The sequence below is a fragment of the Vulpes vulpes genome, chromosome 3 (assembly GCF_048418805.1).
Source record: "Vulpes vulpes isolate BD-2025 chromosome 3, VulVul3, whole genome shotgun sequence".
NCBI classification, from domain to species: Eukaryota; Metazoa; Chordata; class Mammalia; order Carnivora; family Canidae; genus Vulpes; species Vulpes vulpes.
The window spans coordinates 152,501,503-152,522,242 of record NC_132782.1 but is presented as its reverse complement, the minus strand read 5'-3'; the positions used below and the strand labels follow the sequence as shown (position 1 = coordinate 152,522,242).

General features: G+C 50.9%; 2 protein-coding genes across 2 annotated transcripts; one reads left to right on the top strand and one right to left on the bottom strand.

The window, feature by feature from the left end:
- The first annotated feature begins 2,156 nt into the window (after positions 1 to 2,156).
- LOC140598153 (uncharacterized) lies at positions 2,157 to 3,967 on the top strand. The gene is made up of 3 exons (XM_072751526.1): positions 2,157 to 2,228; positions 2,499 to 2,651; positions 2,951 to 3,967. The coding sequence occupies exons 1-3, from the start codon at positions 2,198 to 2,200 to the stop codon at positions 3,865 to 3,867; spliced, it is 1,101 nt and encodes a 366-aa protein (XP_072607627.1). The 5' UTR covers positions 2,157 to 2,197; the 3' UTR covers positions 3,868 to 3,967.
- An 8,286-nt stretch (positions 3,968 to 12,253) lies between these two features.
- LOC140598152 (vomeronasal type-1 receptor 1-like) lies at positions 12,254 to 13,529 on the bottom strand. The gene has a single exon (XM_072751525.1). The coding sequence runs from the start codon at positions 13,302 to 13,304 to the stop codon at positions 12,387 to 12,389; it is 918 nt and encodes a 305-aa protein (XP_072607626.1). The 5' UTR covers positions 13,305 to 13,529; the 3' UTR covers positions 12,254 to 12,386.
- Between the last annotated feature and the right edge of the window lie 7,211 nt (positions 13,530 to 20,740).

Sequence of the window (20,740 nt, the reverse complement as noted above, 5' to 3'; positions counted from 1 at the left end):
CCCCAGCTCACACGCTCCCCGGCCCCGCGGGGTGTCCTGGCCCAGCTCCCCTCGTGGGACCTGCCAGGGGCCACAGTCAGGCCCCCCCACCCCCCCGCCGACCTGCCCTCTGGGGGGTCTCCAGACCTGGCGGGTCCCCTACAGCCTGGCACAGCTCACGGAGGCCCCTCCTGCTGGCCTGAGGACGGGGGTCCTGGCACGGCGGCCGCAGGGCTCGGTAGCGGGGCCCGGGGTGCTCGCGCCCCAGCTGGTCCGGGTGGCCCTCACCTGCTCCCCCGCCCTCTGGGAGCCCCCTCCGGGAGCCCGGGCTGGGAGGGAGCCGGGGGAGCCTGACGCCCGCGGGGAGGGCTCAGAGGGGGCCTCGGGGCGCACGCCCTCCGTGGGGCTCTGGCTCTTGCAGGAGGTGGGCTACTGCCAGGGCATGAGCGAGATCGCGGCCGTCCTCCTCATGTTCCTGCCCGAGGAGGATGCCTTCTGGGCGCTGGCCCAGCTGATGGTGGGCGACCGGCACTCCATGCACGGTAGGGGCCCGCCGGGGAGCTCAGGAGGGCCTCCCTGCAGGCTGCTGCACCGGGGGGCAGGCGGGGACCCCCCAGCTCGCCCCCCCACGGGCAAGGGCCCCGCCTCCCCGGTGGCCTCGGGGTCCCAGAGCCACGGCCACCCGCCCCACCGTCTGCAGGCCAGGCACGCACTCCCGTTGCTCCCCCAGCCTCCCGCCGGGCTGCCGGCTTGTCCCCCAGGCCCCCCTGCCAGCCCACGGCCACACGGGGCCCAGGGGGCAGCGTCTCCCCCTCCCGGGGGCCCCCAGCCTCACTCCCAAGCCCCACAGCAGAGGGCCGTGCACGCCCATCACCCTCCCCTTGGCCTGCACCCGCTGCCCCTCGGGGCTGGGGACCCGCCTGTCCCCGCGGCGGCCCCCGCAGGAGAGAGGGTGCTGGGTCAGCCGGGCCCGGTCCTCAGCCCCCAGCCCACGCCCCGCGGGGTCTCTGTGAGGACGAGGGTCCCCGGGCCCCGCGCCCCCGGCCTGGGAGGCAGGCCCTGCCCTCTGGGAAGAGCGGATCCAGCCAGGGCTCCGAGGGCGGTGGGCACACGGGGGTCAGGGCGTGGCGGGGAGGCCCCTGCCCCGACACCCCCCACCCCGCCTGGTGCAGGAGGAGGCCCTGACCGTGGGGGCCTGGGGCCTTCTCAGGCTTCTTCGTCCCGGGCTTCCCGAAGCTCCTCAGGTTCCAGAGACATCACGAGCGGGTCCTCCAAAGAGCTCTCCCGGACCTGAGGAAGCACATGGCGAGTGGGGGCGAGTGGGAGCTCCTGAGGCTCCGTCCCCGGAGCCCGGGGCAGGGGGTGGGGGGCATGGCCCTCCCTCCGAGCTGCCCAGAGTTGGGGTCACGTTCCTCCCCCTGGGGCCCGGGGGCGCCCTCGGGGCTGGGCTGGGCCGTGGGGAGCGCGTCCACCCGGCTCCAGGGGCCGCGGCGTGGGGCCTGAGCACCCCCTGCCCTCCCGCCAGGACGAGGAGCAGATGTCCACCGGCATCTACAGCCCCAAATGGTTTCTCCAGTGCTTCCTCGGCCGGGTGAGGCCGGCCCCCGGGACCCCCGCTCCCGGACCTGCCCCCTGCCCCCGGGGAGGGCCCAGCTCAGCCCCACCCTCCAGACGAGCCAGGCCCGACCCCGGGGTCCTGAGGCTGAGGCTGAGGCTCGCAGCCCAGCCCGTCCTGGAGAAGCCCAGAGGGTCCCTGGACGAGGTCCTGGGGGGCGGCCCGTCTCTGCCTCAGCTCCCCCGGGGGAGGCCGGGTCAGCCCGGGGTGTGGACTGGCCCTCGGCCCATCGGGCGGCCAGCCTGGGGTCCTCTCGAGGCGTGGTGTCGTCAAGTGCGGGCACAGTCTGTGCCCCCAGGGGTGCGGGAGGTGCTGGCCTGGGTCGGAACCCGGAGCGGCCGGGAGTCCCTGATCTCCCTGGGAGGAGGGCACGCACGGGGAGGCGGGGGGCGGGGGGCGGGGGGCGGGGGGGGGGGGGCGCTGCGGGGCCTTGTCGCAGGCAGCCGGGGGCCAGATGGCAGGCCTAGCCTAGCCCCAGCCGAGCCCCCCAGGGGCCCTGCTCAGGCCGCTCCTCCCACCCCGCCGTCCCCCTAGACCCCCTTCTCGCTCACCCTGAAGCTGTGGGATGCCTACGTGTTGGATGGGGAGAGGGTGCTCACGGCCATGGCCTATACCATCCTCAAGGTGCACAGGAGTAAGTGAGCCCCCGGGAGCCCAGGTGTGCCGGGGGCGGGGGGCAGGGGCGGTGACCCTGGGCTCTGAGCAGCACCCAGACCTGGGGCGGGGGGACGGCGGGGCAGGCGGGTGCAGCGGGGCTCCCCGAGTGGAGCAGCGGGCAGGGGCCACCCCGGCCAGCGCACTGCCCGCGGCGCTCCTGGGCACAGCGGGACCCCAGCCGCTGGCCTGGGGGCCCCGGGGGCCCCAGGGCGGGGCCCTCTGGGTCTGACTCTCGCCCACCGCCCAGAGCGCCTCCTGAAGCTGCCCCTGGAAGGGCTCCGGGAGTTCCTCCAGGACTCTCTGGCCCAGCCCTGGGCCCTGGAGGACGAGGCTGTGCTGAGACACCTTCGGGCCTCCATGACCCAGCTCCGCAGGATGCGGTGCGACCTGCCCCCGCCAGGTGGGCTCAGGGCCCCGGCCCCTCCCGACTCGGCCTGCTGGGGCCGCCCACAGGGGACAGAGCCCCCGGGGCCCCCGTCCTCATCTCTGGGGCTCTCCTCTTCTGCTCCAGCCTCGGGGACCCCAGGCCAGGGCTGGGCGGGCGGGTACCCACTGCAGGGCCCGGGCGGCAGTGTGGGGGGCTGAGCACAGGGTCAGGCCGGGGGGGGGGGGTCACGCGGGAGCCGTGAGGACCCCCGGGGCCCCCAGCGGGGGACACACAGCCTGCTGGAGACGCTGACCCCGTCGGCCTCTTTCCAGCGGGACCTGAGGAGTTCCCCACGAGGCCCCTGGGCCTGGAGCCAGTGTCCCCGGCGCCCGGGCCTCTCCTCCCTTCTCCGGCCTCTGAGCCACCGCCCAGGGTGGAGGAGCCGGCCTCCCCGGGCCCAGCCGCCCGGCCTGAGCCGCCCGGACCCCCTCCCGGCCAGGCCATCGTCCAACTTGCCCCCCAGCCCCGGCGGTGGAACTCCCTCCCCACCCTCCCGGGGCAACAAGGCGGTGCAGGCAGGCGGCCCCGGGACACGGCGGGCTTCAAGACAGAAAACGGGGTCTCCTTCCATTTGGCACCTGCCTGGGCCACCCCAGAGGCCCCGCGACGGACCGGGCCCTGGAGCACCCCCGGGACTCCCATCACGCGGTCCCCCCAGCCCCCTAGGGATGACGCTGTCGGGCCCAGGACACCCTTCCTGCCCCGCGGCCACTGCAGCTCGTGCCCCTCGCTGGGCAGTGACGGGCACAGCCAGGGCAGAGCCAGGGCGGCGCTGAGCCCGCTGCCCCGAGGCCCCGCACAGGCCCGGGACCCTCTGCCCCCCGCGTCCACGGGGCAGCTCGATGCTCGCGGGCCTCGGGGGCAGAGCGTGGCGGTGAGGGCGGGGGCCCGGAGGCTCCGGCCCGCCGTCACCGTGCCCTGCCTCGTCTCGCTGTGCCTCCCGGAGGGCGGCACCGCCCGCACGGGACACCAGCCCCTGACCCAGAGGGACCTGGGCTGGCCTGGCCCCGGGCTCTGTGGGGGCAGGGGCGACTCGAGCGCCTGCCCCAGGCCCAGCGCTAATGGGATCCAGCGCCCCGGGGCCCTGGCCAGGCCTGCGTTCTGGCCCCGGGCCGAGCGAGCCCTCTCACAGCAGGATGTGGCCTCCTGGGCCCTGGGCGTGCCCCACAGACCCAGGTCGCTGACCTAGGGCAGCCCTGGGGATCCCGGGACACCCCAGGGCAGGGCAGCGGGGGCAGGCCCGTGGGCCCCACCCACACCCCCACCCCCACCCCCACCCACACCCACACCCACACGAGGAGGCAGGCTCCTCCACGCGCTGGGGCTCCAGCAGTCAGTCACCCGGCCCCAGGGGGCCCGAGGCCGGGGTCCAGCTGCCCTGCGGGGACCCAGCGCAGGAGCCCATGGGCCGCAGGTCCACGTCAGCCCTGCCGCCCCCAGAACCGCCTCTCACCGCCCCGACCTCAGGACACGCGCCCCCACCCGGAGTCGAGTCCGCACAGGCTCCCAGGCGGGGGACGACTCCAGCACCCGCACCCCTGTGGGATTCCCGCTTTCCTCTAAGGACAGGAAGGTCTCCCAGGGGAAGGCGCGCACCCTCGGCTCTGAGCCCGTTTGCTGTTGCAAGTTCAATAAAGTGTTGTTGTGTGAGAGGGCACGGCCGGCTCGTTTCTGCGTCTCCCGGAGCTCTGTGCACGGGGTGCGGAGACACCCCCAGAGAGGAGGAGGGGGCGCCGCCCAGGCCCCGACCAGCCCCTGCGGGGGCGCCGCCAGGCACACACAGCTGACGTCCCCACGTGCCTTCCCGGGGCGGCCAGACGCCAGGGTCAGGACCCCGCAGACTCTACTGCGACTCAGCCTGCGCCCGCGGCCAGGACGGGCCCTGGGACAGAGTGACAGCCGGGGAGCCTCAGGTCACCAGGGTCTGTGCTAAGCGCCCTGGGAGGTCTGTGCCCCCTCTGTCCAGGGGGCCTGGGCTGCCCGGGCTCCGGGGCGCTTCCTCCCCTCCCCGCCCCGGGCCTGTGCGCCTGGGGCACAGAGGGCCCGCGGGGCGGTCAGCGTGGCCCCGGAGCGGACGTCAGGACAGCAGGCCCTTGCAGCTCTCACACCTGGGCCACCCTCACCGGGCGGGCTCAGCGTGCACACCCGGTGCTGCTGGATCCCTCGCACCAGAGTGTGGAGGGCACCCTGCACGCCCTGGAGAGTAGGGGCTGGGTGAGCGCGGGGCTCGGCCTGGGGGCAGGCAGCGCAGGGGACCGAGGGACCCCGGCCCCGTCCCCACCCCGACTCCCACACACACACACACACACACACAGGCAGCCCCAGGGCTCCCCCCACGGGCAGCCGGCCCCTCAGGAGCTCCCCCCAGGGCGGCCCCGAGGTCTGGCTCCCCGCTGGAGAGGCATCGGGGAGAAGAGAAGCGGCCGGCGCTCGGCGGGGACCCGCTGCCACCCACGGGAATGTGGCCGAGCCGGACCTTCCAGCTCAGCCGACCCCCCGGCGGGACGGGACGGCACGGGACGGCACGGGACGGCACGAGGGGGCCCGGGTCGGCCGGGAGAACCCAGCTAGCCGCCCAGCGCCAGCACCAGAAATGATGGTGCTTCTTCAACCGTTTCGGCGTCAGGACGACGCGGCCCGAGGATCAGATCGCGGCACGGCGACAGACAGGCACACACCCCAAACCCAACAAACGTCGGAATCCCCCGACTGTTGTCAGACAGCAGCCGGACGGTTACAGACGTGACGTGACGCTGGGGTCCCCGGTAGGACACACGGAGGACGCTCCAGACCACGGCTGCAGAGGCGCTGGAGGCCCGGGGATGCGCCTGCGGGTGCCCACGGGGAGCGCGGGGCGGCGGGAAGCACCCTACAGAGGGGGGCCCCTCCTGGGAAAGGACGCCGGGTCCCCGCGAAGGCTCCCGATGCTGACAGCTGTCCCCCTCTCCTTCAGCTTCTGGTTCCCCCCCGCCCCATTTTGCTCTTCCTGATTCTCCGTCGGCCTCCGCCCTGCATCCGAGCCACTGACCACACGGGCTTCTTTAGGACGTCGGGTCCCAAAAGGAGGCCGAGCTCTGGCTCCCGGGATCGGGAAGGACCATCGCCGAGGTTTATGCTGATCCCCCCGAGCTCGTGCCTTCCCGGCTCTTCTGTCCTGCAGAACGAGGGGAGGCACGGGCCTTACGGGGAAGGAGGCCCACTCCCACTCGGGCGGGACCGTCCCTCGTGGGGGACCCCGTCATCTGGGCCCGGGAGAGCGAGCGGGGCCATCAAGAACAGGTCGCAGGCTAGACATGGTCCGCTCTGAGGTTTGTCCTGAAGCGAGCACTCCCCTTCCACGTCACGCTGTCTTAGTTCATCCATTTATTGTTTGTTAAAGGTTTTACGTTTATGTCCTCTCTACACCCAACACGGAGTTCCAGCTCACAGTCCTGACATCAAGGTCCCCCGACCAGGCCGGCCAGGCACCCCAGGGCCATGTTTCTCATCTCTTTGCTGGCTCGCCTATCTCTGCACCCAGCTGGGACATCGAGTCCACGACGGGGGAGCTTTAGCTACCTCCGAACCCGCAAGAACCCGGAACGTTCTCGCTGTGTCCCCATCCTAGAACGACCTTCGCCGTCGAACAGCAACTCAAATAAATCGGCAGCCAGCCCAATGACTCCTGGTCAAGGAAACGGCCAACTTGTCACGTGTGTGGGCCCCGCTCCCTGGGCTCCCGGGGCTCCCGGGGAGGCTCCGCTTTCTTTAACATCGACCAAGGCCCCAATGACTCCACCGCACCTCGACGCCGGGGCTCAGTTTCTGCCCTGACACGACACAGGCAGCACGTCGGCTTCAGTTACTACCTGTCAATCAATCAAAGGGAGCCTGGCCGCTCTCGGGGTGGTTGGGGTGGTTGGTAAGAACACGCGACTCTTGTTCTTGGGGCGGAGAGTTCAAGCCCCATGTGGGTGTAGAGATGACAGAAAAATAAAATCTTAAAAAGAAAATCAGTCAGTCGGTCTGGGGGAGACACAGCCCCGGATCCCACAGGGGCAGGGAGCCAGCTGACGGGTCTACGCACACTATTAGAAGCAGCAGAGCACAAAGTCAGAACTTCCAGAAGTCTGCTAGAGGGGGGGACACGCCGGCCTCGACGGTGCTCGGGAGGCGAAGTGGGGGGCGGCCCCTGGAGCGACAGGGTGGGCTCAGGGTCCCCGGGGTCCCAAGGGCGGTGGCGCCAACGGTTCCCAGGCCCAGGAGCGGGGACCCCGGCCGAGGGCCGCGGGACTAGGGCCAGCTGTCTGCCCTGTGTGGCCACAAACTGCAAACCCCTGTGCGGTCACGGGGCCGCGTCCCTGGGCCGGGCCAGCAAAGGCCAGAAGTGGGAGGAGACCCTCCCGGGCGGGAGGAGCACGGGTCTCCCCCAGGGCAGCCCCTAAAACTTGGAGGTTTGAAACTCAGTCACTTGTCCGAGATAAAAAGAAAAAAAACAAAACAAAACAAAACTCGGACACAGGCAGGGTTAATGCAGGGTCTGTAGAAGCGGTGGAGGCCCGGGGCCCGGGGGGCTCCTCTGTGGAGGCCCCTGCAGACCGGGGCGCGGATGCTCAGCCCCCGGCCCAGGGGACTTGGCGCCCCCACCCACATCCCGCTCTCAGGCTCGGGGGCAGTACAGCACTGCCCGTGGGAGGCAGACCCCGCCTCTGACCCGCAGGTGCATTGCTCCGGAGGCAGGTGCATCGCCCCCGAGGCAGGTGCGCACCTGACATCAGTGCCGAGGCTCGAGGAGTAGCATGGCGCTGCCCGCGGGAGGCCAGACCCTGCCTCTGATCCGCAGGTGCATCGTCCCCGAGGCAGGTGCGCACCTGAAGTCAGTGCGGCGGCCCCGCCTCCAGACCCCGACTGGACCTCTGGCTGCTGCCAGATTGAGGTACCGCAGAGGCCGCAGAGCTCCAGCTCCGGAAGGAGAGCGGGGTCGAGCTTCCTCTGTACTTTGGGCTTGCTTTATTTTCATTTCTTTTCTTCAATTCTTTTTTATTAATTGCTTGATTTTAGTTTTTATGTATATACCTTATATATTACTTTTGTTTACTTTCATTGTACTTTGAGCTGAAAAAGGACAGCAACAAAGCCTAAAGCCTTCAGCAGAAGGGAAATAATAAAGATGAGAGCAGAAATAGACAATACAGAAACAACAAAACAGTAGAATGGAATAGCGAAACTAAGAGCCGGTTCTTCAAATACTTAATAAAATGGATCAAGCCCTAGCCAGCCTCATCAACAAGAAAAGAGAAGGGACCTTCTCTAAATAAAATCACAAATGAGAGAGGAGAGATCACAATCAACACCAGAAAAATAAGACAATTATAAGGGAATACTATGAAAGATTATATGCTAACAAACTGGGAGACCTGGAAGAAATGGACAAATCCCTAGAAATGTGCAAACGAGCAAAACTGAAATAGGAAGAAATAGAAAATGTGAACAGACCCATAACTAGCAAAGGAATTGAATCAGCAAGGCACCTGGGTGCCTCGGTGTTTGAGCAATTGCTTTGGCTCCAGTCAGGATCCCGGGGTCCTAGGGGATTGAGTCCCACATCAGGCTCCCCACATGGAGCCTGATTTTCTCTCTGCATGTGTCTCTTCCTCTCTCTGTGTCTTTCATGAAAAAATAAATACAATCTTTTTTAAAAAAAGGAAAGAGGACCCAAATAAAATCACAAATGAGAAGAGAAATAACAACAAACACCACAGAAATACCAACGATTATAAGAGAACATTATGAAAAATTATATGCCAACAACTTAGAACCTGGAAGAAATAGATCAATTCCTAGAATTGGATAACATAGCAGAAATGAAAAAGGAAGAAATAAGAAACTGGAACAGACAGATAACCAGCAAAGAAATTGAATCAGCAACCAAAAATCTCCCAAGAAACAAAGTCCAGGACCAGATGGCCTTCCCGGGGCAATTCTACCGGATATCTAAAGAAGAGTTAATATCCATTCTTCTCAAATTATGCTCAAAGCAATCTATACATTTAATGTGATCCCCATCAACATAGCAATGGTATTTTTCACAGAACTGGAACAAATGATCCTAAAATTTGTATAGAACCACGGAAGATGGGCTGCCCTGGATCTCTGCCCCCCCCCCCCTCTCTCTCTCTCTCTCTCTCTCTCTCTCTCTCTGTCCCTTCTCTGTGTATTCTCATGAATAAATAAATAAAATCTTTAACAAAACAAAAACAAACCACGGAAGATTGAAAATAGCCAAAGCAGTGTTGAAACAAAACCAAAAAAAAAAAAAAAAAAAACCAAAGCTGGGGTTCCAGATTTCAAGTTATATCACCGAGCTCTAGCGATCCAAAGAGTATGGTGCGGGCACAAGAAAGAGAGCCTTAGATCAATAGAATAGAATGGAAAACCGGAACAAGACACACACCTGTAACTCTATGATCAATTAATCTTCAACAAAGCAGGAAAGAATATCCAACAGCAAAAAGTCTCTTCAACAAACGGTGTTGGGAAAACTAGGCAGTCACGTGCAGAAGAATGAAACAGGACCACTTTCTTACACCATGTATGTAAAAAATAAATTCAAAATGGATTAGGGACCTAAATGTGAGACCTAAAACCATAAAAAGAAGAAAAGATAGGCAGCAATGTCTTGGACATGGGCCATTGGATCTTCTTTCAAGACACGCCTCTGAGGCGAGGGAAACAAAAGCAAAAATAAACTATTGGGACTTCATCAAGTTGAAAAGGTTCCGCACAGTGGAGGAAACAACCGTAGTGAAAAGGCAACGTACAAAATGAGAGGAGATATTTGTAAACGACGCATCCGATAAAGAGTTAGTGTCCAAAATAGATAAAGCAAATATAAATCTCAGCATCCTAAACACAAATTACCAACCGAAAATGGGCAGAAAACCATGAATGGACATTGTCTCTGACAGGACATCCAGATGGCCACCAGACACACGGAAAGTCACTCAGCATCACCCATCACCAGGGAAATGCAGACCCAAACCACAATGAGATGTCACCTGACAGCCGTCAGAATGGCTAAAATTCACAACACGAGAAACAACAGGTGTTGGTGAGGCTGGGGAGAAGGGGGAGCCCCCTTGCACTCCTGGTGGGAATGCGAACAGGTGCGGCCACTGTGGAGAACGGTGCGGAGGGACCTCAAGAAGTTAAAAGTAGAGCGACCCTACGATCCTGGAATTGCGCAGCAAGGTACTTGCCCCGAGGATACAGAAGTACAGATCCTAAGGGGGACGTGCAGCCCAGTGTCTGCAGCAGCGTCATCAACAGCAGCCGAACAGCGGACCGGGCCCAGGCGTCCACCGACAGATGAGTGGGCACAGACGATGGGGGAAATACAGTCACTGCGACGTCACTCGGTCATCAGAAGGGATGGAATGAAGCCATTGACAACGATGTGGGAGAACCGGAAAGGACTGATGCTAAATGAACTAAGTCAGTCAGAGAAAGACAAATACCATACGATTGCGTTCACGTGTGGATTTTAAGAAACCAATCAAACTGCAAAGGGGCGGGGGGCAGGGGGAGATGAGAGAAGCAAACCAAGAAACACATTTAACCATACAGAATAAAGTAATAAATACCAGAGGAATGGGGGGGGGGGTGGATAGGGAAATGGGATGGGGATGACGGAGGGCACCTGTGACGAGTACCAGGCATTGTAGCCAATGATTGAATCACTATGTGGTACACTGAAACTATGTTATACTGTGTTAACAAACCAAAACAAGCCTGAAAAAATATGGTCTACATCCTCTATCATTAGGAAGTTACCAATGAGAACAGCAGCGAGATAGTGCTACACACCATTTAGAGATGCTAAAGTCCAAAAAAAAGGATCCCAGTTGCTGGAGGGTTGTATATGACAGGAATGCTCCTTCATGCTGGGGATGTGCATACGGTTGCTTTGGAAGACAGTTTAGCAGTTTTTTCCAAGGCTAAATAAATCTCTCCTGAGGGCCCAACATTCATACTTCTAGTATTTAGACAATTGTTTTGAAAAAACTGTTTCCACGCAAAAACTAGCATGCGAGTATGCGCGGTAGCTCTATTCATCGTAGCTAAAACCTTAAAGAGATCAGGATGTCCTTCAGTACATGAACCCATAAGCAAACTGCGGTGCATCCAAGTGAAGGGTGCCAGAAAGGCCACACCAGCCTGCGAGAAGGGTGCACATGGGGCCGGCTGGGCCCGTGCACACAGTCCTGTATGAATCCATGCGTGTCCCCCGAGTGCCCTCACCGGTCAGGGCTGTGCTGGTCCCTGGAGCCGCCCGGGCAGAATGGGGCCAGGAGCACTCTTCCCAGGTGGGGCAGTGGAAAGAACAATACATAACCTCTGACACCCTCCACAAGCCTTGACTGGGGTTGGGTTGGATTTGAAACAGTAAGTGACCAGGTAAACACTTCATTCTTCTATTAGAGCCTCTATTAGAGGACCAAAGGGCAGAAAACCAATGCTTCAGCTCAAGTCTGGACTCACATGTGACCCTGGGCAAGTCCTGTCCACCCTGGGGGCCCAGGCAGATGGAGGAGAGGAAGAGAGCCAGTTATGTTTAAACTTAACTCTGACCCTGACCCCGACCCCAAACCCCTAACCCCAGACTTTGACCCTAAGCCCAAACCTGAATCTATACCTTATTTCCTAACTACATACCAGAACCATCTGACCTGCATTATCCTACTACGCCATAAGCTGAGCATGCAGCCCTTTGTAATAAGCTGTAATTGTGACAAGCTGCCTTACTTTCTCTGGTGTGGGAGATACCTAGTTCTTGGGTGTTGGCCTTTTTGCCCCCTTCTTTCTTTTTTTTTTTAAGATTTTATTTGTTTACTTGAAACAGGGAGCACAAGTGGACAGAGTGGGAGGCAGAGGGAGAGGGAGAAGCAGGCTTTCCACTGAGCACACAGGCTTTCCATGCAGGGCTCAGTCCCAGGACCCTGCGTTCATGTCCTGAGCCGAAGGCAGATGCTTCACCAACTGAGTCACCCAGGTGCCCCTGCCCCCTTCTTCTTTCACTCTTCAATTCAAACCTCAAGTCATCTATATGTTCAACAGTTCTCAGGACAATAATATTTCTGGTGTTTTGAGATCTTGTATATTTCTTAGTGTTTCTTCTTCATCTTAAATGTAGGTAAAAAATTATTGCAAATTTGAACACATTTCTGAATTTATATGAGAATATTAATAATTCTACTTTTAAAATTAAATATGACATATTTCTGACACACAAAGTATAGAGCACAATTTAATAAGCACACACATTTCATCACTTTGCTTAAAGCTAAGGTTACCTTACACAAAAAAAGTAACCACTACCCTTTTGTAGGTTTATTGATTTCTATAATTGTATGATAATGTTTCCAATATTATAAAACATTCTACATTACATACCTGTTGCTATTTTATAAAGTTTAAAACTTATATACATGGTATCATAATCTAAACCTTACATTTAATCTTTAAAATGTTTTTTAAACATTTTAAACAATAATTTGTAAACATTTGAAAACAATAATTTAATTACAGTTCTTTGGATTGTTAACTCAGTTCAATGGGGACGATAAATGTAACTCATGTCATCAATAAGCATGTTAATCTATATTCATACAAATGACTCCTGTGGTGCAGAAGAATGCTAAAGAGTGTTCTATGATCAATGAATTTTCTTTAAGAAGAGAAAAATCTTTTTGGGGGTTTCATGAAATTTATTCTATTTTCATTTTTAATTAGAAAGAAAGAACAGATAGTTGGGTAACATGATGAAAAAAAGTTATTAAATTTCTCCAGTTGCTCCTTTTTCTTACTTGTATAAACTAAATAAACAGTAAGAAAGGTGTTGGTCCAGTAAAAGAAAACAAAGCAGCTCACCAGTATGAGAATGACGTGAGTAGCCTTGTTTTCAGGAGAGCGTGAAGACTGGATGGTACTGCGAACATTCTGAGCTGCTCTGTGATGTCTGTAAAGGATATTCACCATGTAGATGCTACTACATGTCATCAGAGAGAGAAAGGACAAATCTCGAAGGAATACCGTACTTAGAAATATTGATGATATCTGGCCATCATGTGCACTGCTTTTACAATAAGCAATCTGATACCCAAGTCTATCATCGGTGATATTCCTGTTGGCCACAGTTCGTAAAAGGACCACAGAATAGATGGCCATGTTGATCATCCAGAAGAAAAGTAAGGAGGGTTGAAGGAATGCAGGGATTTTGTATTTGAGCCAGGCCCATTTATGACTACTTGGAGTAATAGTCACTGCCTGAAATGTACTCTGGAGGGCGGTTGTGCACAGAGAAATGCTCCGGGTAACTCTCTGAATATAGAGCACTGTTTTACATCCAGTATCGCCCATCTCCACTCTAATTCCAAAAGATGTAATTATATTTGGAATCCCTCTGAATATGAGCGTCGGAGCATTAGCCAAAGTTAAGTGGGCAAGAATCATATCTACAGGCTTCTTCTTATGAGGAAAAATTAAACATGTGTACATATATAATGTAAATAACAAAGAATTCCCCATGAAACCAATACAAGTTTGAAAGATAAAGAAAATCCCCCAAATTATGTCACTGGAAATCATTGTCTTTCAGTCTCTCTTAGATCTTCAAACCAAGTCCAGTACATCCTATAGACAAATAATTTAATTATGAATATAAATAGTAAAGGTAATTGAGACTGAGGGCTAAGCTATCAAGTTTCAGGGAGTCTTCCTGCAGAATTGGCAACTACGTAGCTATACGAGGGATCATCCAGGTTCTTAAAGAACAGAACTGTCAAGGAACAGAATTCAATTTTTATGAAGACAGAGTATCATATGTTCTGTGCCAATTAATAAAAGTAAAAGCTCATGCTTTCTCTAAAATAAATTAAAATTTTTTAAAAAGAAATGTGTTGTTCAATTTATTTATTAAGTTTTTATTTAAATTCCAGTTAGTTAATATAGAGTGTAGTATTAGTTTCAGGTATACAACACAGTAACCCAACACTTCCATACATCATCCAGTGCACAACATGACAAGTGCACTCCCTAATATTTATTCTGTATTTTACCCATCCTCCTCACCCACCTCTGATAACCATCACTTTGTTCTCTATAGTTAAGAGTTTGTTTCTTGATTTACCTACCTCTCTCCCTTTTTTCCCTTTAGCTTGTTTGTTTTGTTTCTTAAATTCCACATATGAGTGAAATTGTATGGTATTTGTCTTTCTCTGACTTATCTCACTTAGCATAATACTCTCTAGCTCCATCCAGGGCATTGCAACTGGCAAGATTTCATTCTTTTTCTATAACTGAGAAATACATAAATATGAATATGAATGTGAATATATATGCCACTTCTTTATCCATTCATGAGTCAATGAACACTTGGGCTGTTATAAACAATGCTGCTGGAAGCATCAGGGTGCATTGTGTCCCTTTGAATCAGTATTTTTGTATCCTTTGGGCAAATACCTAGTAGTGCAATTGCTTGATCGTAGGCAGTTTCATTTTTAACTTTTTGAGGGAACACAACTGGCTCCACAGGTTTGTATTCTCACCAAAATACAAGAGGTTCCCCTTATCTTCACATCCTCACCTATTGTTTCTTGTGTTCTTGATTTTAGACATTCAGACAGATGTGAGATAATGTCTCGTAGTTTTTTTTTTTAATTTTTATTTACTTATGATAGGGACACAGTAAGAGAGAGAGAGAGAGAGGCAGAGACACAGGCAGAGGGAGAAGCAGGCTCCATGCACTGGGAGCCCGACGTGGGACTCGATCCTGGGTCTCCAGGATCGCGCCCTGGGCCAAAGGCAGGCGCCAAACCGCTGCGCCACCCAGGGATCCCTGTCTCGTAGTTTTGATATGAATTTCCCTGATGATCAGTGACATTGAGCATCTTTTCATGTGTCATGTTGATGAATTCATTTATCAGTTCTAACTCTGAGCATTTTCTGAATTTTATCTTTGGCCTATTGGTTGTTTTATAATATATTGTTTATTTTGCTTAAAATTTGAAATTTATCACTGTAAATGTTCATATTTAAAAGGAAGATAGAACACAACACAATAATATCGTTTTATATATAAAGACACTAGAAAAAGAGGAGCAAATTTACCCTAAGTAGCAGAAGGAAAATGATAATAAAGATTAGGACAGAGAAACAAAACAGAGAGTAAGAATACAATAAATTCTGTAAAACAAAATGTTTGTTCCTTTCAAAGATTGACAAAATTGACTAATCTTAGATGGATTAAGAAAAAAAGAAGATTCAAAGCACTAAAATCAGAAAAGTGGGCACATGACTAACAATATTACAGAAAAAAAATATTATGTAAGAATATTATGAAGTTTTATATCAGCAAACTAGATAACTTAGATGAAATTGACAAATTCCTAAAAACATAAAATTTACCAAACCTACTCAAGAAAATATAGAAAATATGGATTCCTGGGTGGCTCAGCAGTTTGGCGCCTGCCTTTGGCCCAGGGTGCCATCCTGGAGTCCCAGGATCGAGTCCCACGTCAGGCTTCCGGCATGGAGCCTGCCTCTCCCTCTGCCTGTGTCTCTGCCTCTCTCTCTCCCTATGTCTATCATAAATAAATAAAATCTTTAAAAAAAGAAAACATAGAAAATAAATCTAAACAGCCCTAAACAAATATAGAGCTTAAATTAGTAGTCAAGAACCTTTCCCTTCAAAAGAGCTCAGGATCACGTGGCTTAACTAGTGAATTTCCAATAAAAAATTTATCCTAATGCCTCTCAAATTCTTCCAAAGAATAGGAGGGAACAGTGCCTAACATATTCCATGAAGTCAGCATTATACTGATATCATAGCCAGACAAAGGCATCACAAGGAAAATAAAAGGGGGGGAACAAAATCCCTTATGAACATAAATGCATAATTCCCCAACAAAATACTAGCAAACTAAATCCAGTATCATATTAAAAGGAGGACATACTATGATCAAGTGAAATTTATCCTAGGAATGCAACGGTGGTTCAACATATAAAATCAAATACTGTAATACAGCACATTAATGGAATAAGGGGAAAATCCATACCATCATTTCAGTGCATTTGGGAGGAAAAAAAAGCATCCTTTCATGATTAAAAAAAAAAACTCAATATTCTAGGAATAGAGGGTAACTTCCTCAACATGAGAAAGGGCATATATGAAAACCCCAAAAGTAGCACCATACTAAATGGTGCCTGAAAGACTGAAAGCTCCCCTCCTAAGATCAAGCACAAGACAAAGATGCCTGCTTTCACTGCTTCCCTTCGGTATTATCCTGGAATTTTCAATCATAGCAATTAGTTTTAAAAAAAAAAATCCTCAAAATGGGCAGGAAAAAGTAAAATTATCATATGGTTTCACTCACATGCCAAATATAAGAAATAGTGCAAGGGACTGTATGGGAAGAAGGGGAAACTGAATGGGGAAAAATTAGAGAGGAAGACAAACCATGAGAGACTCATGTCTGGGAAACAAACCGAGGGTTGCTGGAGGTGGGTGGTGAAGGGGTAACTGGGTGATGGGCATTAAGGATACCCGTGATGGAATGAGCACTGGGTGTTATACACAACTGATGAATTATTGAAAACTCCATCTGAAACTAATGATATACTATATGTCAGGAAATTGAATTTAAATTAAAAAAATTGAATTTAAATTAAATTAGTAAAAAAAAATCAAATAAGTCAATAAAATTAACTATATTCACAACTTAAACTATGACTACCTCAATACTTGTATCAAAATTCCTTGATAAAATTCAAAGTGCATTCAAAATTAAAACAAATGGTAGGAAACCAAGAACAAAATGGTACATGCTTAACTTAGGAAAATAATTATTATCTGGGCCTGTGATCATCCTGCAAAATGACTAAATACTGCAACCTCTCTTTGAACGGGAAAATACCAGGTTGACTCACCATTTTTTGTACCAGAGGAGATGATCTACAAGCTAAGGCAAGAAAATGACTAGTACACATTTTGGAAAGGAAAGAAACCCCACAATTTTCTCATTAGACGGTATCATTTTCTAAGTATAAACTGCAAAGAACCTAGAGTTTAAAAATTACAAATAAGAATTTTACAAGGTAAATGGATAAAAATATCACTATACTATAACCATTTGCATTTATATACCAGAAACAAACTCCTTCTATAAAATAAAGTTTAAGGTTGAGATACTACCTAAACAGTATAAAAATATCAAGTTTAAGTATAAATAAAAACAAAAGACATGTGAAAGCAGTAAGAGAAAAAGCATATAATTTTTCATGTTCAAAGCCTCAAAGATATAATATGCAAATAACGTCCATGTTTCCACAATGATGCATAAGTATTATAGAATCCAGGTCTGATTCTCAAGATGATTTTTTCACCTGTACAAATGTCTATGATACTCACAATGTCAAAAATAATCAAAGCAATTTTAAAGGAAGAAAAGAATGTAAAGAATTTTTCCATGAAGTATCAAGGTAAATCAGTATGAAGCTACATCATTAAGATATGATGGGTTTGGTGCCAGGAGCACCTTATGAAACAAATTAGAGTTCCCAGCAGTCAATCAACACAGTTTTTTAGTCCCGATACATGTGATCAAGTAAAGAAGTTTGGTTTACAACCGTACTGTAGGTTCTTTTCTAAGTATGACCTGAGATATTTCTGATATCATGTCACATAAAATATCATTTTCATATGCACTGAACACCTAATTGTAGAAACAAATCTATTAAATATTTTATAGAATAATTATCTTCAAGAGATTAGACCCAATATATTTTTCTTGAATTTTTTAAAAGCCCAAGTGTAAATAAAAATATTAAAAGATTTTTATGTCTCTAAAATTAAGACATAAAGTGAGTGTGCTAACAAGCCCTAGGGAGGAGGAGTTCTTTGCCACAAACATAACCGCAAATTCTGGTATGCAGAATGTATTTGGATATGTGCATTGTACTCAGGCTAGAAGAAGGAATATTGACTATAAGAGAAACAAAGGAAAAGGGGAAGAAATGCAAAAGGACAACAAATGTACTTCTGGAAATAGGGTATGGTAGTGAAGATCTTGGAAACAGCAGAAATACCGTGATTATTAACAGAAAGGGAGAGTGACAGGGTTGCAGAAGCAGATAAATGGAATAATGAGAAAAATTACATAAAATACTAACCTGGGGGAAAACGATTAGGTACATAATTAAAAGAAATAAAAGACTGTAGAGTATCTTTAAAAACGGCTTAAAAACAAGTGCATACAGGGCACCTGGGTGGTGCAGTTGGTTAAGTGTCCAACTCTTGGTTTTGGCTCAGATCATAACCTCATGGGTCCTGAGTTGGAGCCGGGTCCTGCTCCACACTCAAAGCAGAGTCTACTTAAGACTCTCTTTCCTTCTCCCCCTGCCCCTCTCACACCCCACACTTGCTCACACTCTCTCTCTCTCAAATAAATAAATAAATCCTTAAAAACAACAAAACAACAAAAAGTGCATAAAAGCTGAAGAGAAAGTGCAACCAATAAAAGAAAGCAAGAAATGGGAATAGAAGTAGTAAGTTGGATGAGCTCCAAAGTGTGAAGGACCAGGAAGGAATACGGAGGAAAGGCAAAGACTAGGCTACGCAATCAGTACATGGTATATGTCAATCTATCATCAAGTATACGTAAGACCATGTGCACTAATAATGTTATCTCAATTAAACGTAGAGATTTTTTTTTAATACATGCAATTAAAGAAGAAAGATGGAGATAGCCAGGAAAGCCAAAGGAGAAATTTAAGAATTTAATGAGTGGGGAATTAACTAATATAACAGCAAAAGAAGATAATAGAACAATTTTTAAAAAGTGATATAGTAGGGGCACCTGGGTGGCTCAGCATTTGAGCATCCGCCTTCAGCTCAGGTCGTGATCCCCAAGTCCCTGGATTGAGTCCTGCATCGGGGACCCTGCTCCATGGGGAGCCTGCCTGTCCCTCTGCCTCCCTCTCTCTGTCTCTCATGAGTAAATAGATAAAATCTTTTTTATAAAGTGGTATAGCAAAACCAAAATGCTTATCATACCATAAAAAATTAATACAAAGAAGAAATAAAGGGGAAATTTTAAGAGATAGAAGATCAAGTTTAGATTTGAAAAGAAGAGAATAAAATGAGTAGCAGAGTTCAGGAAAGGACTTAGTATCTCCTTTGCAGCCCTGAGACCCCAGTCACAGCAGCATCCTTACCAAAGCCCATCTCTGTGGCTCCAGGGCAGGAGGACAACGCTCATGGGCCGTGCTGAAGAGCAATGGCAGGATGTCAGGGTTATGGGGAAGGGGCCGTGTGACTTCATCTCCCCCCTGGGCACTAACTGCTTTCTTATCCAAAATGGAATTGGCCTTGTGTACAGGGACTCAGCCCGGCATGTACAGCATGTACACAGGAGCCTGAGCGGGACTCGGTGGTGCTGGGTGTCTCCTGTTAGGGTCATTAAGAGTGTCAGTCACAAGTGCACAATTACCTTCTGATGTAACAGACGGCTCCCAGGTTGGCCTAGTTGTAAATTATTCCTCAGGGTTCCAGAGTAATGATGGGATGCTAATCAGAAGTTCAGTTCTCTCAGCGGACCAAACTATGCGGACACTGGCCACAGTGCAGCATCCCTGAGGCTGGGGTGGTGACTATTCAGAGTTGAATTTCAGGTTTCTGAAATTTCCATATAAAACAAGCATATTGCTTTGTCTTGTTCAGTGACCAAATCAATCCAGTTTTTATTTTAATTCTCAATACAGGGTCAGTGATATAATGTACACAACTTTAAATACAGGAAAAAATCTCTTTTATTTAAATGTTTCTTTTTGAAATAATTATAGATTCACAGGAGGTTATCAGGGCAGAAAAGTCATATTAACCCTTCACCAAGTTTCCCCTAATGATTATTATATCTTTCACAATAGGGTATGATATAGAACAATTTGATGATGATGCAAAGTATATGTACAGTATTTGGCTCATGTGTAGGTTCATGTAACCGCTACCTCCCTCAAGATACAAAACTATTCCACCCAGAGATGCCTGAGTGGCTCAGTGGTTGAGTGTCTGCCTTCAGCTCAGGGTGTGACCCCAGGGTTCTGGGATCGAGCCCCACATCGGGCTCCCCGCAGGAGCCTGCTTCTCCCCCTGCCTGTGTCTCTGCCTCTCTCTGTGTGCCTCTCATGAATAAATAAAAATAATAAAAATCTTTACAAAAAAACCTATTCCATCTACATAAATGTTCCCTCTTGCTACTTCTTCATACTCACATTCACCCCACCACCACATATCTGTTTTCCATCACTTTATTTTTGCTATTTCTAGATTGCTATATAAATATCATGTAATTATACAGCATATAATCTTCTGGGATTTGGTTTTTATCACTGAGCATTAGTCTCTGGATCCATCCACGTTGTGCAGGCATCAGTAGCTAAATTCTTTTCACTGTGGAATAAAATTCCTGATATCAGTGGCCCACAGTTCATTTAACGTTTGCCTACTGACAAACTCTATAGTTGTTTTGCAGTATGGCTACCACAAACAGACAACAGTTTTGCATTACTCTGAACAACTGTATACGAATCTTTGTGTAAACATAAGTTTCCATTTCTCCGAAACAAATGCCCAGAAGCACAACTGATGTACTGTGTGATACAGGTATATTCAATGTTTAAAGTAACTGCGAAACTGTTTTCCAGAGTGGCTGGGACATTTACAACCCTACCACAGTGTAGGAGCAATCCAGTTGCTGTACATCCTCCCCAATATTTAGTATGTGGTTATCTTCTTAAAAATTGTGGTACACTACAAATAATGTAAAATCTACCATCTTCACTGTTTATAAGCATATAGCTCAGAGGTGTTAAGTATATTCATGTTGTTGTGCAATGGATCTCCAGAATTTTTCCATCTTTCAAATCTGAAATTCTATGCCCATTAACCAATGCCCTCCTTCTCCCCTTAATCCCAACATCTGGTAACCACCATTCTTTCTATTGCTATGAATTTGGCTACTTAAGAT

What these genes read in the sequence shown, in the direction of transcription:
- LOC140598153 (XM_072751526.1), top strand. Translation starts at nt 2,198, where the DNA reads ATGGCCTATACCATCCTCAAGGTGCACAGGA. An exon ending in CATCCTCAAGGTGCACAGGA is followed by an intron (nt 2,229 to 2,498) that starts GTAAGTGAGCCC and finishes CCCACCGCCCAG; the next exon opens with AGCGCCTCCTGAAGCTGCCC. An exon ending in GTGCGACCTGCCCCCGCCAG is followed by an intron (nt 2,652 to 2,950) that starts GTGGGCTCAGGG and finishes GCCTCTTTCCAG; the next exon opens with CGGGACCTGAGGAGTTCCCC.
- LOC140598152 (XM_072751525.1), bottom strand. Translation starts at nt 13,304, where the DNA reads ATGATTTCCAGTGACATAATTTGGGGGATTTTCTTTATCTTTCAAACT.